Raw genomic sequence first — 9,699 nt, 5'->3', positions numbered from 1 at the left:
GTCCTTGTTCGAACCCAAAAGCAGAAAGTTTCTGCAGTTTGCTGTGTCAGTACCTCGTTTCGCCACGAGGGGGCGGTGTCGTCATTTCAGCTCATCGCGCAACCGGAACACGACGTGGCATGTAAACAATTCACTTCCTGCTGCGGTTGGTCCCGTATTGACATCCGTCTTCAGGTCTGCGGAGCCGGACCTTCCCCGCACGTTGGACTCCCCCGGCATCTGTGAGTGTGTGTGGCGGAGATCAGGCTCTTGTCTTCCATGAGGAGCGGGCTGTAGGCGCGATGACAGCCGGGCTGCTGCTGCTGCTCGTCGGGGAGCTGCTGGACGTCTCCGGCGGCGTCTCTGCAAACCGAGGAGGATATCCCTCCTTTACAGACGAGATCCCCTTTAAGATCTCCTGGCCTGGACCGGAATTCACGCTGGTGCTTCTCCTCTCTTTGCCTTATAATCATGTCGCCTGTGTGTCATTGCATTCCCATTGAGAGTAACGGGTGTTTGTGGTTTGCAGCCACTTTCAGGCGCTCTGTACAGTGAAGATGACTTTGTGATCATGACCACAGCAGAAAAGGAGAACTACAAATGTCTGCTGCCTTCACTGACTGGAGGAGAGGAGGTGAGCTGCTCCAGACTTCACTGTTGACAATGTGACCCTGCAGGGTTAGGGTTACATGGGCGTTACAAATGTTTCAGAAATGTTTTACAAGGACCCAGCTGCTACTTTCACTTGTCATGTTGATTCATGTGTTTGTTTCTGATTATGTTGTTGCCTTGACAAGACTCCATGTCTCCGTGGTCACATTGTTTCATTGTGACTCTCCTGACATTGCCTGGTAAATCATTTCAGACATCCCTTCGTGGCAAATGCAACAATAGAAGTGTGTGTCGTGTAAATTCCAAATTGATGAGCTCAGAAATAGCATCATTTCCTTCTAAGATGGCTTCATATTCTACTGACTCCACCCTCAATCTCTATCATATTTCAGATGTGTGTATGTTATATCATTTTAAAAGTGTAGACATTGTAAGTTGGCCAAGCCATAATTTGAGGGAAAATAATATTGCCAATGAAACTCGTTTATTAGCAAAAATGCATATATTTGTCTGCAATATGGCATACAAATATTTGTATAATGTGACATCCCTGTATTTTCTCATCTTTCTCACTCCCCTGTCTTTTATTTGTTACCTCAGGATGATCAGAAGGAGTACAGCGGGCCCACGCCCTCTGAGCTACTTGAGCCACTATTCAAACGAAGCAGCTGCTCCTACAGGGTGAGGCTGCACTGCAACTCTATACCGTTTAACTTCATGCTCTGTCAGTGGACCATGACAGTCTTCTTAATTTTTCAGTTTTGGTTCATCGACATACTGAGTAGTGACTCTAAAGCTGCTTTTCCTTTATTCACGTTGCAGATCGAGTCATACTGGACTTATGAAGTCTGCCATGGGAAACATATACGACAGTACCATGAAGAGAAGGAGACGGGCCAGGTTGGTGTTTGATGGCAGAAATGAAAAATGACTGGTTTTATTTATTGAAAATAAAACTAAAAACATTTGGTTTCTCAGAAAATTAATGTCCAGGAATACTTTCTGGGGAATCTGGCTCAGCAGAGTAATTCAGCAGAAACGGGTGAGGTGCTTTGTGAACATAACCACAACAATGAAGTCATGTTAATCGATAATTTATCTTTTTTTTTTTATGAAGTTATTTGTTGTTTTCAAGCAAGCAATTCATTCATTTCAGATCAAGTGGAAGAAACAGAAAGTGACAAGCCAGCTGCAGAAACAGAAGTGAGTTTAGCAATGAAACTTTTAGTTTAAGTGGACGGCCTTCACATTGCTTGCCTGATGGGACGTTTTCAATGTTGTCTAGGTGCCCTCTAAGAATATTGAAGGTCAGCTGACTGCTTATTACTCCTTGGAGATGGGAAACGGGACTCCCTGCGTGCTGAAAGAGGACGAGCCTCGCTCCACGTCCGTGTTGTACGTCTGCCACCCTGAGGCCAAGCACGAGATCCTGTCCGTTGCCGAGGTCACCACCTGTGAATACGAGGTGGTGGTGTTGACGCCTTTGCTCTGTGCTCACCCAAAGTACAGGTACATCTGTTCAAGTGACACCATACTACTGTTAAACTGAAAAAGGGTTCATCTCTATTGTGTTGTGGCGAGTATTGTCAACTTCGGGTTTTCCCTATCTGCAGAAGTACTGAGGCATCTCACTGCTTCCTTCATGTCCCCTGCAGGTTCAAGTCCTCCCCGGTGAATGCCATCTTTTGCCAGGCTCTGTCAGGTTCTCCTCTGCGGCCCCAGCGACTCGCCCAACTGGAAAAGGAACAAGAGGAACAGCTCAAGCCACCCTTCAGTGCATCTTCCGGGACGCGAGAGGTGAGCTGTGAGCTTAGGAGGAAAAAAGCCTTGAACTAAAAACACAGTCAGAGTAGGAATGGCAAGGAGGATGGTCAAATAGTAAACATGCCTGGAAGTAGAGATGGCAAAGAAGCAGGTATCTAAGTGGTTTAGGTCAACCATCCAAAGCCATGGAAAGTGTGTTCGAGGGGTGGTGAGGACTTCACAAGGCAGAGTGGACTGAATGGAGATGAGTGTCAAGAGGGATCTGAAATAACTGGAGATCACCTATCTGAGGAGGTTTTCGTTGGCAGTGAGCAGTATGGACAGCATTAAAGATGAGTTTATTCAAGAGACAGTCTGGAGGGAATGTGAGAAAGAAGAGGGGGGACGTGGTTTAGTGAAAGCTATGGAGGGGAAAAGATAGTGAGGATGTAGTTGCCAGACAAGAGGAGAAGAACAAGGCCAGTGACAAGCTTTACAGAGGCAGTGAGGCAGACCGGCTGTAGAAACCCCTAACTGAGCAATACCAGAAGAAGGATTACAGTCACAATGACCTAAATGGCTCATTTAATCATTTGACGTGTCACAGGAGGAGGCGGCACCAGTCCGAGAGGAAGCCTTCACATCCACTCACAAGCCTATGACTGTGGCAGGGCAGGCTCAGGCCACAGTCGGCACCACTCACATCTCTCGGTTAACGGACGACCAGCTCATAAAGGAGTTCCTCAGTGGCTCATATTGTCTGCACGGGGTAAGGCATGTCTGTCTGTAGACCTACAGCATTGCGTCATAAACGTTTCAGTGACCTATGATCGTTTTTGATAAACTTTTTGTATCCTTTTGTCTCATTGCTTTTATGCTTCCTACTCGCTACTTTTATGAATGCTTTTTATTTTTTTGTATTAATTTCAATTTTGTGTAATTTTTAATTTTGGGATATTTATTGTGCTTTGAATGAAATGTTTTCCCTTTTAGTCATTTTTACCATGTCTTTTTAATATTTTATTTTGATTAATTATCCCTTAAAGGTTTTTGTTTTAGACTGTATCTTTATAATCACTTTTGGTTAACCTTTTCTTATCTTTTCTGTTTCTTTGTCCTCGTATCAGTTCATCAGTTGTTCTGTGAAACTATGCGAGTTGTAAGAACCTGCATGAAAAGATGTTGAACGTCTGTGTTTCAGGGTGTCGGCTGGTGGAAATATGAATTTTGTTACGGAAAACATGTCCATCAGTACCACGAGGTGGGAAGTTACATTTTTATCTAAATGTGTTGATTTTTCGAATTTCGCTGCATCATTTGTCGTTTTATAAAAATGATTGATAAATACAAAAAGGGGTATTAAATGCAGTTTAACAACATGAAAAGCAGAAATTATAACCAAAACTTAAACTCTAACCCTGTAGTCTGTAGTCTTTAAGCCTGTGGTCTTTAAAACCTGTGTCGAAGAGCCGCGGATGCTGATGCTTTATTGTAGCAGTGAGAATATTCTTTGGTGTCCCAGGACAAAGAACAAGGAAAGAACATTGTGGTGGTGGGGAACTGGAACGCAGAGGAGCACATTGACTGGGCCAAGAAGAATGTGGCTCGATCCTACCAGCTCAAAGATGACGGCGTGCAGAAAGTCAAGTAGGTCTTCCAGATTTTCGAACCGTAACCAACCTGCAGTTAACGTGTGACAACAGATTTTTTGTTTTGTTTTTTTCCTTTTACTTTCTAGGTTGGTTTCGCACTTTTACGGTCACGGGGATGTGTGTGACCTGACAGGGAAGCCCAGACAGGTCATTGTCAAACTCAAGTGAGTCAACCATTGCACTCTGGGTCAGTGTGACTGCCCTAGGGGGTCAACATGTGGCAGAGATAAACCCACTCCGGTTTCTATATGATTCACTCAGATCAGCTTTCGTCTCTATTTCAGATGCAAGGAGTCAGAGTCTCCCCACGCTGTCACCATCTACATGCTAGAGCCTCAAACCTGTCAGTATGTGCTCGGGGTAAGTTAAACCATGTGCTATGTTTAACTCCGGCTTTTGCTGAGGACGTATTAGTTTATATCTGTTTTGGTACATCTGTAACAAGTTCATTACTATATATAAGAAAGCCGGTGAACACTTCTGTGAGCTGTCTCAAACAATAATGGGACAGTTGATTGCAGAGAAAATGATACAATGGGCTCATCAGGTGATAGACGTCCATTTTGGTTTCAAACCATGTCTGGAAGTTATTTTAAAAAATTCTTGAATTAGAGGTAAACTTTCCAAGACTCTCTCATTCATTCACATTCACAGCTAAGGGCAATTTAGAGTTGGCAGTTAAGTTTTCAGGACAGTAGGCGCAAACGAGTCCCCAACTAAGAACATGCAAACTCTGGACAGAGACTCCAATCAAGGATATTCTTGCAGTGAAGAAAGGGCACAAACCACGATGCTATTGTGCAGCCAAGCATAAAAGATCTAGTGTTTAATTGAACTTCCTGTGTGTCAAGGACTGGCACTACATTGAAATGTATTGACTGGGTGATTGTGTGTGCCCCCCAGGTTGAATCTCCAGTCATATGCAGGATACTTGATACTGCTGATGAACATGGACTTCTCTCAGTCTCCAGCTAAGAAAAAAAAAATGAAAGCAGATTACCGCAAGCATACATGAAGGACAGGAAAAGGACGCCCATGGAACAGATGCAGGAGCGGAGATGTTCCCGCAACGCTGCACGAAAAAGCCAAAACTGAGGGGACACTGGATCTTGAGCCTGGACTTTTATCTGGCCTCGGAGTGCAGCTAGAACTCTCATACCGATCTGTGCAGCAGGCGAATCCACACCAGCCAGATCCAGCAGGCGAGCGCAGGCTCCAGTGCAAACCATGAGAAGAAGTCGGTGCCTCACACCACAGGCTGGGGGATTTACTGCCTGAACTTCATATCTATGCTTCTGTGTAGAATAACTGCAAGGAAATAAGTACTGAATCAGGGGATTTAGAATCGTCTTGAGCATCATCAATGTCTCCAATAGTTGTATTGTCGTCGTTTGCCTGAGCGTGTGTGCTTGGTTGGGGGTGATTGTGCCACTTTGAGCTTGTCGATATGACAAAAGGTTGTGTGCTGTGGTGATGCGCCAGATGAGTGAGTGTAACTTATGCATTAGTGGGTGCTGTAAAATCGCTACAGAAGTGATTGCTAAAAGTTCATTTGAGTGCAAAAGATGCAAAGAAGGTCTGTGTGCTTCTTTTTCAAGGAGCCCACGGACCAAGGTGTTCTGTGGTTATGAAGATGCAGACTGGGATCCAGATCACTGCTGTTATCACTTGGATTAAAAAAAACAAACAAACCCAAGTATTTACAGCAATAAATAGAGAAAAAACTAACACATGAAACCTTGTTTGTCTTGTCACTGGACAAATGTGAGACTGCAGGTTAAGAATGATTCCCTGTAGTTTATTAAAAATATGTGTTCTGTTTTTTATCCTTATGCCATTTAATAGAATAAAGTTGTGACTTTTTTTTTTCCGAATTCAGAAAAAATATTAAATAATGATATCGATAGGCCCTTAAATTCCCACCACTCATCTTCTGTGCTGATTCATTCAAGACAGAGATGTAGAGCACTGGAGATGATCCCATGGGAAAAGGCAGGTATAAGACAGACATTTACATATATATACAAGGAATTTATGGTTACCAGTTAACCATAGATGAATGTTTGGACTGTGGTGTCACGAGCCTGTATGGAGACTGGCTCGGCTATGACAATCTCACACTGAAGCATGAATACTAACGACTGCTCCATTGTGCACTGTAGATGAATATCTACACCTGCGATGGTCCACCTGGAAATAAGAAATATATATATATGGATCATTTGTAATTTTATGACAATATATTCACTGCGTCAGATGTCGGTTGCTCAAGAGTGTCAAAAAGACAGAAATTTCTCTGGGGTTTGCTTACTTTTGAAAGTACCTTTGTATAGTTATTTTAGATGTGACCTGAGAATCTGCTTGACTCCAAGAAGCTCATGAGAAATGAGTCCTTAATGTTCAGCCTGCTAAATTTCCAGCCACCAGAGGGTGCTGATGCTCTGTGTAATGTAATATTCTTCACTTATGAAACCCTTTCTTAGTATTTTTTTTTTCCACATTCTTAACAATCGCACAGCAATCATGTGCACCACCCATTTCCTCCAGACGGCTACAGTATGTTTAAGGAACCATCATCGAATGCTGTCAACATTCATTGCATTGTGCATTACAGCTAAACCTACCTTTGTGAGGAATCACAAAAAATAAAAATGCCAGTGTATTTACCAAGGTGACATCTAAATTCAACGTGATTGTATCGTTTTGCTGATCAGTTTTCTGATGATCCATTAATTGGACAGTTGTGGTGAAAACATTAAACGCAAAGATCCCCTGCACTTGCCAAACATTTATTGTGTTTATAAAGAGTATGAGGCTCACAAACACATTTTTCTTAAGAAGCAAAAGTTCATCAAAATACAGCCACATGCCATCAACAATAGTTTGTGGGCTTGAGCTGAGTTTCACAGAAGCCTGTTGAGACCAGAAGCTGTTTCAGAACTTTGCGACTTCAACCAGGCAGGGGAAGGAATCAAAGACACCTAAAACCTGTCTTTGGCTTTAGTGAAGACCTACACACTGTTGGTTTATAATGGCACATGCGTGCAAAAGAATTTGTGGGCGGGGGGGGGGCACATTAAGGTGAAAATGTGTACAAAGCTGATCATACCGATTCTTTGAATCTCGCACTGAACATGTCTTTGAGCTGCAAAACAGAACAAAACATTAAATACGGATTCCAAACAAGTAAAATGTCCTTTTTCGATTTGATATAAAGCCATGGCAAGATTGTCCAAGCATTCCTGTGCCTGTTCAGTTAAACTGAGGGAATGGGGATCTGGTGCACTGAGGTGCTTTCAAAGTCTTGCAGTGCATCTTGGTGAGTGTGGTAGTGCATGGCTACGTACGATTTGGCAAAGGCAAAAGTCTGAGAGCTGACAGGGTGCAGGCTGGTGGGGGAGCTGGGACCTGCAGAGGGGCTGCTGTTGTATATACTGTAGTAGGGCTCAATGCGTGTGTTAATGGGAGTAGAGCTACTTGGAAGGCGAGGTTTGCGTGCACCTGTGGCTCTTGGACTTCCCGCACAATCCCTGGAATGACTGGGCCCGCAAGCCTGGTCTACCAGCCTCCTTTGGGGCTTGGGTGACAGTACATAGGCTGAGTTGGTCTCATGATGGGAGGATTTATTCCGATTGACTTCCAGGCTACCTTTGCCCATTGCGTGGAGGCGAGTCTTTTGCTTGCAACAGACAAAGCCCAGAGCAGCCCACTGAATACAGCACAAGACGCGTCGGCGAAGGCCGGCGCTGTTCCGTGAGTACACAAACGGATTGATCCCAGATTTGAGGAAAATTAGGACAAAGCCACACAGTTCAAACTGGTAATGTGTGAAACTGCTTTCTGGAGACAAAACATCCTGTGCCAGTGAAACACCCATTGGCAAGCAGCAAAGTAGCACAGAAAACACGATAACCACACAGGTGACAACTGCCTTCGAGTCTTTGGCTGTGGCTAAGTTGACTGTAGAGACCAGCTGACAACAAGTGGCTCCTTGAGCGGCTCCTGGAGCAATGGGCTGGCCAGTTCTGTTGGCATAAGAGTGTGTTTGTACATTCTGCAGTTTGTTGTAAGTCTGATTACGGTACAGTGAGGGACCTTGAACTGCACACTGCATGCTCTCAAATCCTGCTACAATGAGAGGTGGTGGGGGCGGAGGGCATGTGGCATCGACAGTGATGATTGGACACTTTCTCACTTGTGCATTCTTCCTTAGCGTCTGAGCAATCATCAGGTAGGACACAAACACCACAGCAACACAAAAGGCAAAGTCTGCCAGGTAGACGTACAACACAACTCTGGCCTGTCCGCTTCCCAGGCCAAAATGGGGCAAACAGGGTCCGTCTCTACGTGGATATGCTCTCATCGTGAGGAGAGCAGCCATGGTGAAGCTGGACGTCCACAGCAGGGCGGTGAGGGCCAGTGTGCAGGGGAAGGAGGCTGTGCGGTTGGGCTGCTGCCCCAAAACCATCCGCAGCCTGTGCAATGCAATGACGGCTACCGTCTCCAAGGACATGATGATGAAGCCCGAGCTGGTCAAGTGGAAGGCAAAGCAGAAACTCTTGGAGACGCCGTCACCACCTCCTGCATCCAGGAAGAGCACCAAGGCAAACATGGGGGCAGTCACGCAGCAGATGAACAAGTCGCAGAAGGACAGGTTGAGGATCATGAAGTCAAAGTTGGTACGGAATTTGCGAAATGCTGGATCAAAAAATGACAGGAACACCACGAGGTTGCCATAGGAGCCCAAGAAGAAGATGAAGATCAGGAGGAGAGAGCAAAAGGTCAAGGTAGCAGTGTGGATCACGGCCCACGCTGAAGCAGTTTGTGTGACCACGGTGCCATTGAGGGTCTGCTGTCTTGGCACATCCACCAGGTCTGATGGCGTAACAGTGGTGTTCATTGTATTCTTGGCTATTTATAAGGATCCCACAGCCTTCAATTTCAGCATTATTCGTCGGTGAAGTACGCGATGATCACTGGACCTGCTGCCTCCGCCATTGCGTCCACCTGGGTAGAGTGCTATGGAGGATACACAGTCAGCTGTCAGATGTACAGCATTTAATGCATTCATGGCTTAAACTTAAATTAGAAAAGCTATGAACATAAGATGCTGCTGAATGCTAAATACAAGCTGAAATAGTCTATGCAACACTGCATTTGGTCAATTGTGTACACAGTACACACACACACACACACACACACACACACACACACACACACACACACACACACACACACACACACACACACACACACACACACACACACACACACACGCGCTCTAAATCTTCATGTATATCACATTTCAGTCAAACGGTGACAAAATATAACATACCATCTGTAATCGGTCGTGCCTGATCATCATCACCACCACCACCATCATCTTCATCATTTGATACAGTCCATCTTTTGATAGTAAGCGACCGCTGCGCTGCTTCCACGGGAAAAAAATACGTGTTTCAACGGCGGCTCGTCCTCAACAGAGCCGTCCATTGGCGATCACCAGCGAACAATATCAGCGTTTCTGCACATCCGTGCGAGCGTATTCCCGTTTTTTTTTCTCTCTCCCTCTCTCTCTCCGTCGTTAAAATCCACTCGAACCGAAGAGCGACGGCCACTGGACGTGCACTGAAAAATGAGTATGAAGTCACTGTCGACGTATCGAGGCATGAGGTTAACTACTGCATTCAAATAATAGTACGTCGGTTAAAAA

At 44.9% G+C, this 9,699-nt stretch overlaps 2 protein-coding genes across 2 annotated transcripts; one reads left to right on the top strand and one right to left on the bottom strand.

Annotated features, from left to right (window-relative positions):
• The first annotated feature begins 212 nt into the window (after positions 1-212).
• erlec1 (endoplasmic reticulum lectin 1) lies at positions 213-6,706 on the top strand. Its single transcript, XM_080508046.1, has 14 exons — positions 213-422; positions 509-613; positions 1,192-1,272; positions 1,414-1,491; positions 1,570-1,633; positions 1,748-1,794; positions 1,877-2,100; positions 2,247-2,388; positions 2,942-3,103; positions 3,536-3,595; positions 3,857-3,981; positions 4,073-4,150; positions 4,271-4,346; positions 4,890-6,706. The coding sequence occupies exons 1-14, from the start codon at positions 282-284 to the stop codon at positions 4,959-4,961; spliced, it is 1,455 nt and encodes a 484-aa protein (XP_080364172.1). The 5' UTR covers positions 213-281; the 3' UTR covers positions 4,962-6,706.
• A 208-nt stretch (positions 6,707-6,914) lies between these two features.
• gpr75 (G protein-coupled receptor 75) lies at positions 6,915-9,497 on the bottom strand. The gene is made up of 2 exons (XM_080507117.1): positions 9,322-9,497; positions 6,915-9,005 (listed from the first exon to the last, which is right to left on the bottom strand). The coding sequence occupies exon 2, from the start codon at positions 8,884-8,886 to the stop codon at positions 7,243-7,245; it is 1,644 nt and encodes a 547-aa protein (XP_080363243.1). The 5' UTR covers positions 8,887-9,005; positions 9,322-9,497; the 3' UTR covers positions 6,915-7,242.
• Positions 9,498-9,699: the final 202 nt, after the last annotated feature.

This window comes from Blennius ocellaris (genome assembly GCF_963422515.1).
Source record: "Blennius ocellaris genome assembly, chromosome: 13".
Classification (NCBI taxonomy): Eukaryota; Metazoa; Chordata; class Actinopteri; order Blenniiformes; family Blenniidae; genus Blennius; species Blennius ocellaris.
Note: the sequence above shows the minus strand (reverse complement) of the source record. Positions and strands in the feature narration are given on the sequence as shown.

What these genes read in the sequence shown, in the direction of transcription:
- erlec1 (XM_080508046.1), top strand. Translation starts at nt 282, where the DNA reads ATGACAGCCGGGCTGCTGCTGCTGCTCGTCGGGGAGCTGCTGGACGTC. An exon ending in AGCCAGCTGCAGAAACAGAA is followed by an intron (nt 1,795 to 1,876) that starts GTGAGTTTAGCA and finishes AATGTTGTCTAG; the next exon opens with GTGCCCTCTAAGAATATTGA. An exon ending in TGTGCTCACCCAAAGTACAG is followed by an intron (nt 2,101 to 2,246) that starts GTACATCTGTTC and finishes TGTCCCCTGCAG; the next exon opens with GTTCAAGTCCTCCCCGGTGA.
- gpr75 (XM_080507117.1), bottom strand. Translation starts at nt 8,886, where the DNA reads ATGAACACCACTGTTACGCCATCAGACCTGGTGGATGTGCCAAGACAG.